A 21605-nucleotide genomic window follows, 5' to 3' on the forward strand; every position below is an offset into this window, starting at 1 on the left:
TATGCCCTAATCGTCAGCCCCCCCACCCCCCGGGGTCCTTCTAAATACTATACACTGAGGTTTAGGTTTCAACGTGAATTTGGGGGTGGAGGGCACAAACTTGCAGTCGATAGCAGCACTATAAAAGAAAGTATGCTGTTTGCTGAGCTGAGGAAACCTGCAAGAGGATAGGTTGTAGAGGAATAAACTAAATCACCCTTTTAGACAGAACAACTCTTAGACCTGGACGAGCAGGGCCCCTGCCTGGGCTTCATGCCTCGAGGGGCGATGTGCATTGCTGTAACTTTTGCAAAATTGTCTAAACCACCTTCCCCTGCTTGAATTGTTCTCAGTGTAATTCATTATCCTTATATTTTGAATGTCCCGAGTGATGTGGTTTCTGAAAATGCTGATAGATCTTGAAGTCAAGAAGTTTTTTCATTCTGTTACCTATAGCAGCAGTTAGAATAATCAGTGTACTCCATGAATGATGACAAAATGAATAACTGAGTTATTTTAAGGCATTGTGAAGTCTCTAATCTCTTTTGCTCAAAGGTGTGGGTGAACTTAAACCTTATGCTGTGGTGTGAATGTCCAACCTTTCACCTACGGGCTCTGTATTCCACAAGAAGAATCTTTCGTCTTTTTTCCTTTCTGTCTTTTTTTTTTTGAGATCTTCTATAGCCCCAAATTACTCTTTGAAGTTAATAGGAAACTCTCTGGAGTGAAAGAAGAAATTAAACTTGTGAAGAGGCTATAGGGCTTTTTTGAAATCTAACTTGTGAAGAGGTTGTAGGGCTTTTTTGATACTCTTGACTCTGAGCATGTGATGCCAATCAGAATTGCTAATGTATTTAATTTGCCTTTCAAATGTATATTTTTTTTCCATAAAAACATTTCCAACAAGTAAATAGCTGTGACTCCAATGCTCACTTATGACATTATTCAGCCGTGTTTTGAATATGAGCTCTTATTTACCCACATGATGGAGGGAGTGCCCCTCTGTCGCCTCTCAAAGGTTCAAACTGAGGTTGACATTGCCAAGTGGAACAGGATGGGTGGGGTTGATGGTGTCAGCACTGGAGGTGGATAAAATTGTTGGCAGGCTCCAGAATGGGATAATGTGTCCAAAGTGTTTTGAGCTCCTTATTGAAAGACCTTGAATAATTTCCATGTATTATTTTGATTGTGGCAAGAACTGTGTAAGGTAATCTGTGCTGCTATCAACAATGACTCCTTTCATTGCAAATTTCAAACAAGTAGGTATATTTTAAGATGGCGAATGGAATAATTTTAAGCTATCCTTCTTTCAAAGTATTAGAAAAAACTTTTCATGTTCAAGTTAGCCTTAGATAGGCAAGCGATTGATCGATTAAGTGTTAACTCATCACCAAACACTGTGCTTCATTGTCACGTTCTCATTCAATCTTTACAACAAACTATGGGCCAAGTGTCATTTGGCTCAGAGGAGAGTGACATTTCCACTTTGAAACGAGGAGAACGAGGAGGAATAATTAGATGATGTTCTCAGGTTTGTGCGTCAGTACAGAGCTGGGTTGTTTGTCTGCAGTTTTTCACTACCACACTGGGTGGCTTACGGCACCATCATTTTAAGAAATTTCTAGGAGTTTTTTTTTTTTGAGTCTCTTTAAGAGACCTCTGTTTACTTCACCAGTGGCATTAGAAACAAGGCTGCTACAGTAACTAATGCTTTATTTCCGGAATGTTTTCAATAGAGTAACTCTTTTAAAATTGAATCCATACCAAAATGGGCATTCTTTGTGTTCTAGCATAGAGTCTTGTGTATGTGGGAAGTCCAGTCAGAATTAAGTGAATGAATGAATAATAATAATAATAATAATAATAAAAGATTGCTTGTACCTCTTATTTGTCTGATGGCTATTATACACAGCACTATGTTTGGCTTTGTCACAACTCTTTTCAGTTGGTAAGCTTTCCATTTTATAGAGGAGTAATGGAGGTACATAGTGGTAAGAAGAACACTTCATTATACCAGGGATAGCAAATAGATTTTTGTCTCCTGTGTTAGGTCCAATCATAGTAGGTATCAGATAGTAGTATCTATCTGGATAGTAGTACCTACCTGGTAGGATCTACCTGGATAGTAGATCTGGAGTAGATAGCTGTACTGGGGATCTTAGGAGAGACCATACCTGGCCTTACCGTGAAGGACTTCCATGTTTCATTACTATTGTCTGCAATGGAAGAGTGGTAGTATTCATGCTTAGCATTTTGGGCTAATACGGTATCCTACAAAGATAAGTTTTCTATGGTATTTATCAGACTCTTTGATACTTTGAATTCTGTGCTGGGTATTCAGTAATAATTTTTATTTGTTTCCTTTTGGAAGCCTGCATTAAAAAAAAAAGTGCTCTGCATTAATTCTATAATTTCTTAATGCATTTTAATTGAGTATCTTTTCATACCATTAGAACTTTAATTATTAACTGATGTGATGGATGAATGTGATATTCTGCTGAATGTCCAGATATTTCAGATTCCTTGAAATCTACTATGACAAATGATGGAGAATTAATATAGCCGTGGGAGAATTCTTTAAATGTCTAATGTTATCTGCCCCAAACAAATGAAAATTGTTTAATGTTCTCCTTTCCACCAGGTATAGGAAAGGATGCATTCTCCTGATCAGTGACTATATATGTATATGTAGCTGAGGCAGTGTTCATTTGTTTTTGCAAAGTTACCACAACTAGCACAGAAACTACAATAGGGGTCAAGTTTGTGGTAGTGCATTGTGTCAACCTTCAAAATCTTAACGTCTTCCTGGTTTTGGTGATTAAAATAGGTTTCCAGGGGCTAGAGAGTGGGAGAAATAGGGAGAGTTTGGGAAAGGGGTATGCACTTTCAGTGGTTTATGATGGGGCCATCATCCCTGTGTCCTTTACTTAGATACTCAAAGATGGCAATGGTCTCTGTCATTTCTCCCAGGATGCTTTTTTCCCCCCTTTGCTCTATATTTTCCATTTTCGTTTTCTCTTTTTCTTTTTCCTCCCTCCCTCCTTTTAACTGAACAGGAGGAATGAACAGTTCCAGAAGCTTTCACTTGCCCTTCCCTACTGTGACAGCTCTTATATTATAGGTCAAGGAACGAGTGCTATGGAGGCTGTTTCAGTTACTAAGTATGTCTACTCCAATTACACATTCACAGACTGGGAAAGAACCATGGGGAAATAGGGGCACAGGTCTCCATTTATGTAGCCCTCACATTCCCCATTCTAACAAGGGGAGTATAATGGCACTTTGGGTCTCTAAGTATCAGTGTCAGCTTGGACCTTGTGTCCAAGAGTCTGAAATGCTTGGTATTCTAATTTTCCCTGTGTACATCTACCCACATAAACGGCTATAGGTCCCTTTGGTGAGACATTAAATGAATTACTATATAAAGTTTCCATAATATACAGGATCTTCCTCAGGAATCTGGCTTTTCTTTCAGGCAGTTGGTTTTTGTTCTGTAAACCAGGCAAGGGAAATTTTATTGAGGCAGCTTGCCTCGACTAACTGATCTACTATACTGCATCCTGGGTTTGTTTCAATTGTGTAGATCAGGGTGCCTGAGTCTCAACACTGTTGGCATTTTGGGTTGGTAGTTGTGTTTGTGGGGGCTTGTCTTGTGCTTTGTAATATGCTTAGTAGTATTTTTGACCTCTACCCATGAAGTACCAGTAGTGCCCATTGTGGCAACCAAAAATGTCTCCAGACATTGCCAAATGTCCTCTGCAGGGAAAAATACCCTGATTGAGAACTAGTGAATCTTTTAACAGTTGCATTGCTTCAGGTTACCATGGAATATTAATGCCCCACCTTTTCCTAAGGCTACAAACTCACTGAACTATAACCAGCAAGTTATCTTACTCCAAAATCCTACATTAGAGTTTGCTTCCTCAGCTCACTCTGGCTCCAATTTTCTTATGTCTGGTTCCCAGGAAACAGGTCCTCAGATAAAGATTAGTGTGCAGGAAATTGTTGTCATTGATTCAATACCTGTGGGAAAGAGAGGTAATAGGACTAGGCAGGGGGAGAAGTGGAACTATGACACAGTCACACCAAAAGGCTCAGTCAATCCCACAGGGCTCTTGGGAGCTGGTATGGCCTTCTGTAGTCTGTAGTTCTATGACCTTGACCCAAAGGAGTTGGGCTTTTATGCTCCTACATTGGGTGATCATAGGGAGCGGATATGACTTTGGGTAAGATGGTTTTGTTTCGGTAAGGACAATTCCTGAAAAAGGGCTCAGTGAAATACCATCAGCTGCCAGAACTCCAGCTTCTAGGAATGTCTCATTCCTGAAAGGCATATCTGAGCTGCACAACAAAACATCCACTATAGTCCACTAATAACAGAAATCAAAATTTCAAAAGCTATAGACTTCACCTAACTTCACTAGCATATGGTAGTATTTCTGTCAAACTCTTATCCTGCTTCCTTGAGCTCACAACATTTTCTCCCTAATAAATATCAAAAGCTGATTACATCATGAGGTACAAGACACCATAAATTATTCGTTAAATAGCTTGTTCTGTTATTTTCTGAGAATTTTTGACGTATGTCTATAACCATGCAATTGCTCAGGCATTTCAGTTGAATTTTGCCAGTCAGAAAAGACGTATTACATATTGAGTTTTGATGGAGGGACTTCATTACGATCTGAAAATCTTATTCAAAGTTTGAGTGGATTCTGTGGATGGCTGAGTAGTCGTATTATTCTTAATGAAGGGTGTTATGAAGCTGAAAACTCATAGCCCATCTCTGTTATGATTTCCCAACTTGCCATCATGGTGCAACCAACATGGTAAAGCTAGAAAGTCATATCAAGAAACGGAATTGCTTTTCATCCATAATAATAACTAAAATTTAAATAAATATTTAGAACAATGAATTATGGTTTCTTAGCCAACTACTACATCAAGCTTCCCCAGCAAAAACACTGCTATAGCACCTTGGGAGTATGTATTGTAAAACTCTGACAAAATTCTATATTCCAATAGTTTTCATTAACTTTATGGCTATAAGGTCATGCTGCCTGTATAAGTAGCTTAACATAGTTGCGTTTTCTATTTTAAACCACTGTTTTCAGAAATTTATCATTCTGAACAATATTTCCCTGATGAAACTTGGTATATTACATGGCATGCCACATTTTATCCTAGTAGATTCAGCTTTTCTGAATATTATATATAATATAAATATTTCAATAATTTGCCTGCTTCTGTGTTTGCAGAAGGCAAAACAATCATAGTGATTTCAAAAAAATCTTATTAGTGAAAACACTGAGGAAAAGGAAACTTTCCATACTTAAAATATGTAAAGTCAAACTTGATTTTTTAAATTAACATTTTTATTAATATTTTAACCTTTAATGCAATAATAAGGATAGTAATAGTAATAAAAATCTATAGATAGTTTTGGCGAATTTTTCATAAATTTTATTTCATTTTATTCTTAAATTGCTATGAATGCAAGAATAGATAATTGCATTTCTAAAACTAAATAAGGTAAATAACAGCCACCATTTAAAGAAGCATAACTGCATGTTTAAGAGCTCATGCTCTATTAATGCATATGAATAGAATTTTTGCATTTTTGAAATCCTTGAAGTTTATTTTAATGCTTTTATTGGTTTATTGAATTGTTGCATTCAAAATTACTATTCTTGATTTCTTCAATTTGTTTCTCCTTACTTGTGCTTCATCTCACTTTCATTTCTACTATTTTATTACCATCCATGCTTTATAAACTGTTCACATAATCTTTTTTAGTATTTCTATTTTCAGTCCTCATACACTTTTATTTATAACAGTTATTTTTGCATTAAAATGTTAATTAATGGATGACTATTAAATGCATACACATGCATTTATTGCTCAAGACACTTTTAAAATTAAAAATGGCATTTATTTAACTGGGAAGTAAATTTATCTGGTACAGATGTTGAGAGCCTCCTTTTTTATCTTAATAAGTAATTTTAGATGATCTTATATTGTTCATCATTCTGTTAAGTTTCGTCTATTATGGCAAATGCCTTTCATATCCTCATGCTATTTTTTTGTAACTCCTCTTTATTTGTCTAAGTATTTATACATTTTATATATTTCCAGAAGGAGTTAATATTTAATCATGCTGTATATCTACAGTGACATCCACCACTATTTTTTCATCAAGTGCCAAGAACACATATTTGTATAAATACATACAGAGGCGTGTTCACATTTTTAGAGCTTACTTTTCATCTCCGTTAAAACTTTGCTCAAATGCAGTTGAGAATAAATACTCCACATACTTGTATTCCACTTTATCTTCTAGCTGCCCAAAAATTGTTGAAAAGTAAGTTGTTACCTCCTTTACCTTTTGATTTAGTAAATTAAGATCTGTTGTTCATGGTGTTTATGATGACTTTATAGTACATTAAAAATTTTTTTTACTTGGTTATAAATTCTTCTTAAACTGCCAGAGCTTGCCTTTTAATCGACCTTGGGACATGGATGTTCTGTAAGAAAGGTTTCAAGTATCAGCTTGTTGATTCAGCCTTTCATCCCAGAAAGGCATCCTGGGAGAGAAATAGATTGCTCCGGAGGACCAAGTTTCCTGTGGATATCTACTCCATCAGTGATAATGCTTTATGTCTTTCTGCCTGTGTTTGGTTAAAATAGAAATTAATGTCTAAGACATAACAAACATCAGAATGTGGAAAGTTTAACATTACCACAAAATGCACATGTGCATATTTCAGATGAGATGACAAAATTAGAGTTTTTGGAACAGTGCACATGTAATGCCCCCTTAAATTTTCCAGTTTAATTTCAAAAGAAAATCATACAATTTCCTGATTCTGACTTTTCATCTGTGTAGTGGGAGCATTTAATTTAGTCATCGATAGCAGGTCTCCATGGGAATACTGGCTATGAAACAGGATATTTCAATATCCATAAAGACTGTTTACATATAAAATTACTCCTCAAGAAATGGAGTGGAACATGTAACACTGTCTGGAAATTTCTACTGTGGATGGTATTTTCTTAGGGGGAAAAAGCAGTACTTGTACATTGAATAATAAGGAATCTTATTTGTCACCATTAGGAGGGGTTGATTGAAGCCACCCATTATGACTACTGCAAAATTATATGTGTGTTATATAACATATAACATATATAATATAATAACATGTTATGTATAAACAGACACAAAAAATATTTCATAGAAATTCCCATGAAAATATGTCATCCTTTTAACTTTATGTAAGATTGAAAATGTGAGTAAAGCAATCCATTTATGTTCTGCATAAAAGAATGGTTCACTATTATTTTTTCAACCAAAGCTCTCAATAGTTGGTGATGTATTTAATCTCATCCTAAAGAAAACTAGAATAAGAACCAGGGAATTTAGTTTGGTAACCTTAGAAAGTCATTTAATCTCTCTTTCCGTTCTGCGTACCTCACGGGATAACTTCACAGATGAAATGCAGAGAGAAAAGTGCTTTCGCATAATAAAGCGACATATAAATGCAAGATAGTATTGCTTTTGTTGTTGCTCTTTGAAAGTAAACCATTAGAAATCTGATTCCAAATGTGGGTGTACACTCAGCCGTAGAGCATGGCTTTTTGAAACCCTCATTCTGGAGACTGCATCTTTTTTTTTCCCCCACTAGTGTCATACGCGACCCCACATTTAACACTGAGCTCAGGGACATAGGGCTTCTAATGCCAGAAAAATAAATGTAGACCACATACCTGTTTAGGGATGATGTTGCTAACTTCTGCAGATGACGTTTTTAAACTCAATTCCTTGAAGCTTACAAGTCATTCATAAAGTCTCATATATTCTGAGTGTAAGAAAAGCACCATACCCCCATCGCCCCCACTCCCAGAAGGTCGCATGCACATCCCGGCATCCTTTACACTAACAGGGAAGCTTATACGGGCAGGGATTTTTATTTGTTTAGTTCATTTCCATATGTTTAATAACTCTTATAATACTGGCTAATGTGTGTTGGATAAATAAAAGGTCAACATTACTGTTCTAAATTTTAGGTGTGAATTCGTTCATTCATTCTTCCATTCATTCACTTAACAAACAGTGATCAAGTGTTTGGTGTGTGTCCATTCTGATGACTCTGAAGATTCACAGTCAAAAATAGGAAACAGGCAGGTAAAGAAGTTATTACAGATATATTTTTAAATAGGTCTCCACAAAGTCGTAAATCATATAAATTAAAGTACTTAATTCTATCTGGGGAGGTCAGAGAAGTCTTTCTTGAGTAGATGACAAATTGAATTTTGGATAATGAATAGGAGTTTTATTTGAGGACAATATTTGAGTATTAGTTGATGTAATAGTAGTTTTGGGAAACAATTCTTCATGGATCTGTTGCATTTCTACCTGTCTTACTAACAAGGCACTGATTACCTTCCTTCTACCTTTTCAAAGTGGTTGTCTAGCAAATAACCTTGGAGGATAGAGGTAGTGTCCCCTTCTGAAAGAAAGGGGAGTTATGCTTGCTGGCCATTATGAACTATTCAGGTTCCCTAAGCACACCTTCTAGAATGCTCAGGCAATAGGTGCAAGAAAATGTTGATGCTCTTTCTACTGCCATGACGTGAATATAAAGTCTGTTCTCTCTGATTCAGGACTCACATATCTCTGCCAGCATCCATAAAACTGTGACAGCGTCCCTTAGGTAGCATTTGGAATAAAATCTTAGCCCTTCACAGGTTTTGACAGTTTTGTTGATGAAGATGTGATGCTGAGGGGAACATGGCTTTCTGAAAGAGAAAGAATGAGGGATTTTCAGGTGGATTAAAGGGATTTGAGGAAAATCTATAGGAATTGGTAACAAACATGTTGACCACCTATTACAATTAATTGAACAATAAATGATCCTGTACTTTATTTTTTTTTAATTTATTGGGGTGACAATTGTTAGTAAAATTACATAGATTTCAGGTGTACAATTCTGCATTACATCATCTATAAATCCCATTGTGTGTTCACCACCCAGAGTCAGTTCTCCTTCCATCACTATATATTTGATCCCCCTTACCCTCATCTTCCACCCCCCACCCCCCTTGCCCTCTGGTAACCACTAAACTATTGTCTGTGTCTATGAGTTTCTGTTTCTCATTTGTTAATGATGAGGAATTGGGAAGATGTTTCAGTATGGTTTCTGGGACGTAGGTTCAAAGGCCAGCTGGAGCCCTGGCCATGCCAACTTTCCTCAGGGCAAGGGAACTCCCTTAGAAATCCAGTGGTCAGCTTCAGGTCTACCCATTGTAACAACTAGCACTAAAATGAGTCCCATGTGGGCTGAAGGTTCTCTTCCCTCTTTCCATCAATTTACTGGTGGTGCAGAAGAAAGAAATTTGGCCAACATTGTGGGAAGAAAGCAGGAGAATCATACGAACTTTGATTGGTTGGGTTGGGAGATGGGGGGATGGACTGTGTAATGCTTGCTCAAGAGTAATAGCTGGACCTTCTGATAGCTTATCTTGCAGTCTGTCATGCCAAACTTAGAATTGGAGAGACAACACAAGGTCTCAGATGATTTTTGTTGTTGTTGGTGGTTTATTTATTTGCTGTGAGTCCTGGCTACTACAGAGGAACTTTGGCCCTCTAGCGGAGACTTCACTGAGGCAGACACATTCCTGTGAGAAACCATCGATAAGTCATGGACTAGTATGTGGGTCTTACTGCCCAAGATGGTGTTTATAATCCTGCAAGGCAATGCACTAGTGAGTGAAAAAGGACCCAGAGAATTGTAGATACATTTTCCAGTCAGCCTTTTCATATTCATTATTCCCTGAGCCATTCATTATGTTGTAATTGGATGAGAATTTAGGAGATGTTCTCTCTTTTTTTTTCAAGGTGCTCCACCGGGAACTTTTATTTAGTAGTTTCATAGTAGTTTCAAACCTAGACATGTTTTTTTTTTTTTTTTTTAATTTTATTAAATTTATTGGGTAAGGGGGATCGAATATATGGTGATGGAAGGAGAACTGACTCTGGGTGATGAACACACAATGGGATTTATAGATGAGATGTTCTCTTGATAATGAAACATGTGCAAGTTAAATCCATGTCCACCAGAGGGAACACACCCCCTTATCCTGCTGGAAACCAATGCAGCTATGGATGCCAAGTCCAGGGGTTCCCTAAGTTAAAATAGGTGGCTTCATTGATGTTGATTTTGGGGTTCAATATAGGACTTTGTTTGGAACCAAAATATTGTACAGTTCATTTGATTAAGCTGGTGAGCAGCTACTATGCTGCCTGAAATGGAAAGTAAATGTGCCTTGCTTACTACTACTGATTTGAAGCTGATCTCTCCCTCTGTGTCCCCTGATCATTCCCAACCTTACTTCTTCAGCTGCTTTAAGGAAAACAGATGAGTATTGGTCCATGGAGATCATCTGAGTATGCTGGGGAATTTGGGGAGGAACAGGGACTCAAACTTTCATGGCTCTGCTGGCTAAAGGCATCAAAGTCATCACCCTACTGAGTTCTATGGAGGTGGGAGTCCTGATTCAATTGGTGGGGATTGGGTAGTGCTCATAATGGGAAAGGAGAGCCACAGCGACCTTGTGGGAGGGGCCTTTGGGTCAATTCAATGTACTGTTGTCACTTCCATATCTGAATATGCAGTAAAAATTGATGTGCCATGTAATTGTAATTCTCTGTTCCGTAAGTGCGAAAGGCAATCATCTCATCTAGGAAGAACTCCATGTAGGGAAGTGAACAAGGTAGAACAATTTCAACAGACCTCGCTAATCATATGCTAATCATACGGAAATGATATAGATATATTCAAGAAAGTGATCAGCCTGTCCCTTGTGCAATCTCAGCTTTACACAAAAACAACAGCAGTTACTCTCTGCTGCCCACTGCACTGCCTGGAACAAAGGTCCTGGCTCAGCGAGGTCCTGTGTTCACCGTCTTTCTCTCATGCTTGGGCCTGGTTGGATGGTGTTTAGGCTCAGCTAAAACCTGATGACGTCCACTGGGCCACTGCAGTTGTACAACCTCTGCAGCAGCTGTGAAGAACTGAAAAGGGATGTGATCGCTCTACTCACTCAGCAGAAATCCAGGCCATTGCCATGTTTTTTGCAGACCCTTGAGTTGTGGTCAAGGGCCTAGCTTATGGTACATGTGTGCCACTTGGAAAGCTACAGACTGACAGATTAAAGACACCTTTGGAGGTGGGGGCTATGAGCTGTGGCAACAAATTATGGCTGTTGCTTGAGTTGTCTGAGTCCCATACTCTGATGAGGTGCATTGGAGTCAAACCACTAGTAAGTCTCCATCATCTGGATTACCACCACTGCTGCGTCGATAAACCGTAGTACCGATCATGGCAACATATTGACTGTCATAGAATAGGCACAAAATAAACGATTCTAAGTTTCTGATGCAGAGGCCACTGCTGCATAGGATTTGTTCATCTGCTTGGGTCCAGGACCCCTGGGAGGAGGGGGCCTGGCAGAAGTCAGTACTGTAGATTGGCCTTCCTTGGCTAGTTGGAGTTTGTTGAGACTAGCCCTAATTAAATGTTTTATGAGATACATTGAACAGATTTGGTCCCAGTCTTTGTTCCCTATATGAACCAGTGGGGCCAACAGAGTGGTTTAGTAACAGGAAGATTTGCCATACACCGAGATGGTGTAAAAATGAGGAGTAGATGTTACTGGAAAATAATTATCCATGGGTGTCATGAATTTCTGTATGTCTTGCAAGCAGGGGCACAGTTGTCTTTCTTTGAGACTATCTTCTTAAGGAGTTTTAGATGGGGAACGTCTCTGAATGATAGAAATAGTGTCTCCTGCTGGAGCAAAGGGTAAGTGTGCTTAAAGTCCTGAATGACATAGCGTCTTCCTTTGAGCAAAAGGCAGGCAGACTCATGGTCAAGCAAAACATTATATCTACCTTTGTTGCCAAGGGAGGGCATGCTGACTGTCCATTACCAAGGTTCACGTTCTGTAGGCTTGGGGTTCCTTTCTTGTGATGCCACCCATTGCCTGTGCAAACATCATACGGTCCTCTGCTTTTCTCAGTGGGAGTCAGGACTTGGTAAACCAGCACAAATGCTGGTCCTCTAGCTACTGCTATTTGCTGTGAGTGATAAGCTTTTTGTCTTCTTTTACCCAGGGGTCTTGTACCTTCTGACAGCATCCATGGCAACCTCACTTGTTAGCTTGCATGTACAGCAAACCTTCAAACTCTTCACCAATCTTCACTATTAGAAGCTATAAAAGATACACCTTTGCTCTCAGTGGTCTCAAAGAGTTGTCAGTTAGCTTTGTCTGTATAAAGTACGAAATGATTGCTACTTCTTGACATGGGATTCTTATCTAAGCAGTGATTCAGGATGTGGGCCCATTCATTCATTCATTCATTCATTCATTCATCTATTCATTTATTTATTGTGGTATCTATTACCTTCCAAATTTGCCATGCTGATTTGCATCAAGCCATACTTATTTGCATCAAATGAGCATGGAGAATTGTACATGGGGCATTTTCAGGGGACAAGCCTAAAAGTGGTGCATACTCATATCATTCACCATCCTATTTCATTGACTGGAACTTGTCCCAAAATAATTCTTCGATGGGGAGAAACATGGTCTAGTCCTCTGTCCATGAAAAAGAGAAATGGGTTTGGTTTAATGTCTTGCCCACAAATGGAAGGTATTCCCAACCAACAGAAACTTCATGTGTACTGACATGAAAGTGAGCCATGCATGACTTTTGCATGGTTGAAATCCTGGGATGCATGAAGGAGACTGGTAGAGGATGAGAGGCTAGTCATGAATCATGTGTTACCTTAGGTAGACAGATCTCTCTGCTGGTGACTGGCACATGCTGAAGGATTTTGATTTTGGGGGAAAAAAAAATAGGGGAGGATACTTAGGAAGCTGTAGCAACAGAGTGGGTGAAGAAAAAGAACGAAACAATTTTAATGAAGCTAGTGACCAAAGAGATTCACTACTATAACAACAAGTGTCATGTGTTGTGCTGGGTATTTGCCAAAGTAGAACCACTAACCAATGGACCAATTAGATATTAATGGTAAGAGAGAAGGTAAAGAATAGCATGTGGTGGGAGAATATCTGAAGAGAGGAATGAGGTGGGGAAATACTGAGATCAGTTTTGAATCACTGAGTGTTATGGGCGTGTACAACAGTTAGGTGGACATGCCCAGTCGACACTGTTTATGTGTAGCTGGAGCTCCTTAGAAAAGTCAGTACAGAGACCATAATGCCCAGGAAGAGACCAAAGATCACAAAGAGAGGGCTCTGATATCCCAGATATTCAGCAAGTATGTGTTAATTGACTTAATGTTTGTGTTATTTATTTACTGTAAAAAGAGGGAACTTGTTACTCTTTGAATTTACTAAGCACATTCTAACTTTCTTCTGCTTTCTCAGGCATTCAGGTGGAGGTAATATGTACCTATGCCTGGAAAGACACATTAGATTAAAAAAGAAACCTAAAACAATTCTAAGTGAGCATATATTCTGCTTTGACTGAGATGGATATAATTGGTGATGGTCTATCATAACTTCGGATTTCTTGTTACTTCTCCTAGCTACAACCGTGATGCACAGGGCAGTGCCAAGCACTTTGCTTATACTCTGCATACAGTTATCACCGTAAAAAACACTATGTTCCCTTTTTTCCTTTTTGTTAAACTTCATCCATGTATGCTCCAAGTTAATTGCTGTTGCAAATTTAGTTTCAGGACACAGTCAGCAATAAGAAGACCACGGGGTATAAATTGCCTAGTTTGGTTTTCATGTCTGCAGTATTACGACTGGAAGTGATAAGAAAGAGAAGTGAGCTCCTCTGTATGTACTCCACTTTTCCGTTCTATCCCTGTCCTTTATTGCCTGGTTGAAATGATGGCCACTTTGTAAATGAGGCATGATTTCATGACTGTGATCCAAAAGACCCTAGAGCTGAGTAATGCCATGCTTCTCCTCTCAACCCTCAATCCTCCCAACACTCCATCCTCCCAAGTCAACTGCATGCATCACAACCTGCTCAGAAGATACAGAAATGTGAATTCTGTTTTCTTCTTGGTTCCTTTTTGCTTATTGAATTGCCTGATTTCATGGAGATTGGAGGGTGGTATGTAAACATTTGTAACAGGGACCATCTGTGTTTGTTCACTAAGTTAGTTAGTACAGAATGCTAATAAAACCAAATAACAGCTTTGGACTCCAAAAGAGCCAGTAGGCATTTTTCCATGTCATAGAAACAAACTAAGTCCTGCATCCAAAACTGCCACGTCACCAGTGCATGTCCTTGTTACAAGGACAGAGTGAAACAATATAAATTGGTCAACCTAAATTCACCATCCGTGATGAAAGGTCAGACACAAAACCTTGAAGTACAGGTCCTGCTGATCTGGGTTGACTCCGTCAGCTATCCATTTGAAGAACTTAATGAGTTACGCACACTTAATGTGGCTCAAAGTTACCAGGAGATTATGTTTGTATAGTCTGAAAAGAGGTAGCCAACTTCTAATTTTAACCACAATGTGATGTTTAGAAAGGCTGTTTCTATTTTTCCTATTTTAAACTAATGTCCTTCTAAATATGGTGTGTTCATACTGTGTTTCCCCTAAAATAAGACCTAGCTGGACAATCAGCTCTAATGCATCTTTTGGAGCAAAGATTAATATAAGACCTGGTATAGAATTGTATTATTATATTATATTAGACACAGTATATTATGTTACATTATATTGTATTATATTATATTATATTATATTATATTATATTATATTATATCCGGTCTATATTATATAAGACCCAGTCTTATAGTAAAATAAGGCTGGGTCTTATATTAATTTTTGCTCCAAAAGACACATTAGAGCTGATTGTCCAGCGAGGTCTTATTTTGGAGGAAACATGGTAATACTTCACCTAGGGACACAGATTCCAGACTTCAGACCCTCTTGCCATTTCAGATTTGCTCAAAAGGTAGAACAGATGTGTTATGTTGGGCTGGAGCTGGGCTGTTTCCAATGGGATATCGAGGGTTAGTTTCTAGTGGGCTGGAGGTTCTGTCCTTCTGGAAGCTGTTGTTAGGTGCTGGTTCTGTTATGTAATGCAGAGAAGAACTAAAAAGCACAAATTCTTCTCTAGCCTTAGCTTTCTGAGCACAAGCCACAAAATCAAGTACACATCCCTCCAGTTCAGGCTATAGAGGGCAGCATCTTGTATGACTGTGCTTGGAAGAAGTTTGGTTAATACAAAGACTAGTTTTTTAATGAACGCTAACATTGGTGAGTTTACCATCACATGTAGAATTACTCAACAGATTGGCACTTTAGATCCTGAGTAAATCACTGTGTCCTCAGTCGTACCTTAGAAATGAATCTTTTCAATTTTAGTCATAACTAGATTGAATATCACTGAATTATAAGAAAAATTGACCTCATTTTGCCAATAATATAAACTGGGTATTTGGACGATATCACTGTATTGATTTCTTACCATTCTAACTTTCTGGGGTGAGAATTTAATTTACAAATTGTAATTGACTTTTCAAATCAACAAGTTTGATGATCTCATGGTTATCTGTTTTTCTTGCCTTGTATTTTCCATTATAGGAATCATCCCAGTTGTCTGGACTCCCTGAGTATGTTAAAATAGTAGAAGTGGGACCTAGGGATGGATTGCAGAATGAAAAGGTAGTTTGATATCAAATTTATAGTTAATTTTAAATGGTAACTTGAAATATTATTATTAAGACTCTAAAGACTTGCATAGATTTCGTATGCTGCACTATTGTATTTGTTCTCAGTTTGCTTGTTGAATTTATCAATCTTAAATAGGATTTGCTTTCTGTTAGGAAGTAATTTTTTGTTTATGCTTCAGTAGACCCTATATAAATTACTTATACAATGTATCTTAATGTTTTCATAGGTTATAGTTCCTACAGATATAAAAATTGAATTTATCAATCAACTCTCCCAAACTGGCTTACCTGTAATCGAAGTAACCAGCTTTGTGTCCTCCAGATGGGTACCACAGGTATGTAAATCCATAATTCTTAACTGCATCTTTAATTCAGTTTCACCAAGATTTAGAAAATAGTGTGATATACATTGTGAATATGACCTGATATAAGTACTAATTTGCTATGTTCTTATAAAATATTAACCATGCACTGAGATATGATTAAAGAAAAACCCCTTTGATGAAATATATCAATTAAGTCCTAAAACGTAGTGTAGAACTCCATCTTAATCCTACATGAGTATATGGTCCAATGTAATGAGTAGAGGATAAGGCTCAGCCCCGACATTCTTTCACCACCACTAAGCTTCCCCTGAGATTCTGCGTTCAGTAATTTTCTTTTCCTATGTTATCTTCTTTTCCTTGCCTTCCAACATCAGTAGTCATTTCTAATGGGATGATGGTAAATCTATTTCTAGCCTTCCGCTCTTTGATAACCTTCGGCTAGATGTGCCACCAGCATCTCAAATCAGTGGGTTCAAAATCAAACGTTATTGTCTATCCTACTTTATGCTGATAGCTCAACTATTCCTTTTGGAATCTTGTACTTGACTGTTCAATGGATCATCTCTTACTTCTAGTCAGTTACTGATTCATAAAATTCTTATTCCTCAGTAGGGCTTATACCTGTCTCTTCTTTTCAATCCCATTGATACATTAGTAATCCACACACCCTTCTTTACTAATTTCCGTGATAGTCCTTTAAATTATATTTGTAATCACTGTTTCTCTTTTTCTTTCCCTTATATATTTTGCCCATTGCTTCTAAAATAATCTCAGAAATACCAGTGTTCTCACACTCATGTTCTGAATTCTTTAGAGGTTCCCTTCTCCCCACTGAAAAAGTCTGGAAACTTTGCCCTGACCGCCTATACCTGGTCCCTTTTTTACCTGTCCAGTCTTTTTTTGTTCCTTTTCTTTTCTTTTTTTTTCTTATTTTTTTTTTATTAGTTTCAGGTGTAAAAAGCAATGTAATATTACAGTTAGACATTTACACCCCTCACAAAGTGTAACCCCCCCAATCTACTACCCCTGACATCGTACATAGCTATTACAATACCATTGACTATATTCCCTATGCTGTACTTTATATCCCATGACTATATATACACGTGTGTGTGTGTGTGTATTATAGTTGACCCTCAGTATTATTCTACTTCAGCTTCAGGTGTACAGCGCATTGGTCAGGCATCTACACAGTCTATGAAGTGATCCCCCTGATAAGTCCAGTACCCATCTGGCACCTTACATGATCTTTACAACATTATTGATTATATTCCCCATACTGTATTTCGTATCCCCATGACTATATTTTTCCTCCTCATTTTGCTGAAGCCCTGCCAAACCAAATTGCTTTTTGTTCCCTATTTACATGTCCTGTCCCTTTAGCTATATAGCACTTTGTCTATACTTGCTTACGTTCATCTCAGTTTCTTCATTGCTCTGAAGTCATGACGAGATGATGTGAAAAGGCTGAAAACATGAAAGGCTTTTGAATTCGAACGCATTGGAAGTAACAGAAGCCACAATAGGATTAATAGTATTAGTACTATGTCACTTTTCACAGAATCATTATTTACATATCAGTTACTTTTATTCATCCTCAAAATAGATTGTAATTTTTCTTCATCCCAGTAGTCACTGTTTATAATCATATATTTATTGTAAATATTTTCCAATTATCTGCTTCCTGAACTATAAGCCTCATGAAGATAGTGAGCGTGTTTCTTGTTCATCACTGTATCCCCATGCTTTGTGCCTTGTGAATAGCTGCTCAATAAATAATTGTGAAATGAATAAAGAATCAGCCTGAAAAAAGAATAGCACATTACTTTCAGTTCTTTGGTATGGACAGGTGACTTCTACTTTTGTTCACATATTTGGTCCTAATGAAGGTCACAGATATTTCCCTTAGGAAGACCCAAATAGCTTACCTATTCCCTTTATATTTTCATGTTGTAAAATGCTAGCTATTATTATTTCACTGGCTGTCATTAATTTTAAGGGAATGTGAGACCCTGTTTTCATCTATAAATTTCCATGAAATTGCTTCTGTGTTTTATTCAGTCAGTGCTCATTTCATGTATTTGATTGTTGTTGGACAGACACTGGATAGTCTGGTATAATTTTAGAGGAAGTCTTTAGAGAGAGAACAACACTTCATGGTAATACTGATTGATGACCAACCAGAATTATATTTCAGATATTTTCCTAGTCCTCTTCAAGATACTTTTATTTCCCAATAATTTTATAAAGCCTCCTACAAAATATTGTCCTTTATTATGATGATGCCCATGGTCACTGTTTGTTATTACATAGTGCTGGAAATCGATTGACAGATTATTCTTTAGACTGATCTGGGACACACCCAGTGATGGTTAGAAGGATGAGGCTAGAACCCTGTGAAGAGGGCCCCATTTCTTCTTGCACAACTAGTTAAGAGCAGAGATGGACAAAACAAAAGGGCAGGCAGTCTCTCTGTGAACAGTAATAGGAATGCCTTCTGGCCTCACGTTAAGTACATCCATGTGATGGGACCATAAAATAATATGATTTATTGTGGGCTGGCTCCTGAGGTGAATTTGGGACTTAACCTATTGAGATTTAATGAACTCTTCCTAGGCTCAACATATTTTTGAATAAAGGACATCATTCCCCACATAGTTCCTGAGGACAGCTGTGGTGAGGTAGAAGTTCCTCTGGAACTGTGTTTCTGTCTACATTCTGCCTTGAGCTTGAGTAAGTGACTTAACCTTTTGGAACCTTGGAAATCCCAGCAGTGATGCCTGCAGTATGGGAGGGTTCCGAGCAGTGAGGAATGTAACCGGGTCCCTGTGTGTGAATGCCCGGGGCCCAGAACACCTGGCTCCTGACCAGCGCTCACTGTTACCTAAGTAAATGCCTGACTGACCGAGGGAATGACTGACGTATCCTGGGTGCCACAGAAGTTAACTGCCGTCTCTTCAATAAGCAGCCTTTTTCTTAACGATTAAAATATGTGTTTAGTTCAAATATTAGGCCCAATAAGAATAATTAAAGATACTAATCCTTCAACTGATAAAGAATATATTATATATTTCACTTTTAATACTCATCTGGTTTTTGCATGTAACCCCCCCAAAAATTTTTTTTTAAATAAATCACGTATCTATAAAGGAGCAGTGAGCCTGAATCAAAGATATCAGGGGATTCATATTCCAAAGTTATACCAGTCACTTACTACATAACATGCTCAGTGTTTGTCAAAGGGCGATATTAAGAATATTCCATTTTGCCATTTTATTTTCCGTAATTGTGTTTGTGTTTTAGAATTCACTGAGCTTGCCTGAACAGAGCATGTTTTATTGTTGTAGTTGCAGTTTATCTCACTATGAAACTCTGCTGATTTCCTTGTTTTTGTACTAACAGACCAGGCCCTAAATCAGCACAACTAATTCATAATGTTCATTTCTCTTTTTAAATTTGATATCATTCTCTCTCATTTTTGAAGAACCTCCTATGACATCAGACTCACCTAACTTAAAATAATGTCTGAGACTTGTGACAGAACAATCTTAGTACAGCAGCTTACATGTAATTGTCTGAAGTAATTTCTGCTTCTGTAGACAGTGAGTATGGTCCTAAATTGGTATTCTATTAATTCTCTGCATCTTCTTCTATTTCTTTCTGTCAAACACAGGTCATGGGAATAGTCCTCTAATTTGTTTAGATTGCTGCTTGTTCACTTATTTCTTTTTTTAGTATTTTAAAGCTTTTTTTTATAGTTTCCCTCCTACTGTTTTGTTTGGCAGCGGCTTTCTAACTAAATCAGCTAAAGAAAAGTTCCTTGGTAGCAGGGTGCCATATAAAACAGGATCCCACACCTATATTCTAAATGGCCAGACATGATAAAATACCTGCCATTAAAAAGTGTTCTTTACAACTTATCTAGAAAAAGGTTTACTTAGAATGATTTATAAGAACATTTGAAATGAGTCCAGATAGCCCCTGAGTTCAGTGGAATGAACAACAATAACAGCAGAAAGAAAACATGTTTATAAAAATAGGTTTACTGCAACTTTGGAATGTGGCTCTTAGTAGTAAAGCTATTTAAATCATTATAAATACAGTATTTTTAAAACGTGAACTAGAGTTGTACATTCATTTTTAATTTAGCCATTTGGTTTTAAATATGTTCATTTACATGAGTGATTAATGTGAACATCATTTATTTAAAAATAAGAATACATTAAGTGTATACAACTCAGTATGTTTATGAGTGTCATATGCAAAGTCTCAGTTATAAATATTTTCTCCCTGTTTAATTAATTTTTAACTGTTGGAATGGGTGGGTCACAAATCTTGACATGTCAGCAAGGGCTAGAAATAGGTTTTCTCTATAAAAGTAGAAAAAATATACATAAAAACTGTAACAATTATTTACAAATCAGTCTAACACTTAAAAATATGGCCTACGTACAATGTAAGCAAGAAGGAATGTGTAAATCTTTCCTTACCCTTCTTTTACTGTGTGTTTCAATTAATTCTTTATTGGTAGTGAATACACATTTACTGGATTGAAGTTTAAGATTCAGATTTACACTGATGAGATGCAGGAGGCTTTAGCTTCTGCTACTGAGTTCCCTCCTAGCTTCTATTCCTGGCTCTGCTCTTTTTGAGGGTGTGTGGGGAAGAGGCAAGGAAGGGGGCAATTCAGCAGAGATGTTGAGAGAGAGAGAGAGAGAGCGCGCGCTTGTGCATGCTCAGACACACAGGGCCCCCAGATTCTTTTGCTTATGAGGCACAGTTAACTGGCAGGGTAATTTTATCATCTGGGAAGTGTTCCCAGAGCTAGTCTCATTCATTATACCCCAGATGAGTTGGCTTCTGAGATCTCCCCAAAGAGGATCCTTGTGAAATTTACCAAGACCTCCTCTCCCATTTCGTGGAGTTATAGGAGTCTTTTTACTCAGATAGGTTGGGGAGGGAGAGAGTGGGCTGAAAGGAAAGCAAAATTTAACCCAAAGTCTCTGCAAAGGAGACGCCTTGGAATGCTCAATTCTGTGTTTAGTACAGTTTTCTACTACACACTAAGATTAACCACGTCTCACTTAATCCCTGTCCTATTTGGTACCCTTATGCTTTCCATGTGTTATTTCTATAATAGAGTTGGATCTGTTTAATTATCATAGTCAACATTAGGGACCAGCCAGTTCAGATCACCCAGACTAGTCTTTGGTAAAGTCTCCATTTACTTTTTTTTCTCTCTTGAATGGGAGTACACGCTAGTGCTGCTTCCTTGTAAAAAAGCTTATGTTAAAGAGGTTTAAGGGCGTATTTTTATTAGCAGCAATTTCTAAATGGACGAGGCATGTTTCATTTTTCAACTTATTTGAGCATGTTGAATTTCTTACGCGTCAAATAATTGCTCTGTGTTCAATATTTGGCCTCAGAGAAGAAATAAAGACACTACATTATTTAGTAAATGACCTCAGATGGTTATTTGGAAGTTAATGGGGATAAAATTGTTGTATGAGAGCTATATCCACGTAGAAAAAAATGTTAGCTTCTCAGGAAGTAGAAAATAAGCCTAC

The 21605-nt window shown here is 37.6% G+C and overlaps 1 protein-coding gene across 9 annotated transcripts in view; it reads left to right on the forward strand.

Annotated features, from left to right (window-relative positions):
- HMGCLL1 (3-hydroxy-3-methylglutaryl-CoA lyase like 1) overlaps positions 1–21605 on the forward strand; it is a 144965-nt gene that overhangs the window by 25604 nt on the left and 97756 nt on the right. For 5 of the 9 annotated variants that reach the window (XR_016020302.1, XM_088795644.1, XM_074333113.2 and 2 more), the window contains exons 2-3: positions 15624–15704; positions 15940–16047. The exons of 1 other annotated variant lie outside the window; for it this stretch is intronic. Coding sequence is in view for 6 of the 8 variants with exons in the window: in XM_088795644.1 (XP_088651770.1) it covers positions 15624–15704; positions 15940–16047 (189 nt within the window). In the remaining 2 variants the exon portion in view is untranslated. Of the gene's footprint in view, positions 1–15623; positions 15705–15939; positions 16048–18675; positions 18772–21605 lie in introns of those variants that run through there. 3 more of the 9 variants (XM_074333114.2, XM_019734793.3, XM_019734797.3) reach the window with 2 other exon arrangements.

Source organism: Rhinolophus sinicus, chromosome 2 (genome assembly GCF_057876585.1).
Source record: "Rhinolophus sinicus isolate RSI-liver-muscle chromosome 2, RSI-T2T, whole genome shotgun sequence".
NCBI lineage: Eukaryota > Metazoa > Chordata > Mammalia > Chiroptera > Rhinolophidae > Rhinolophus > Rhinolophus sinicus.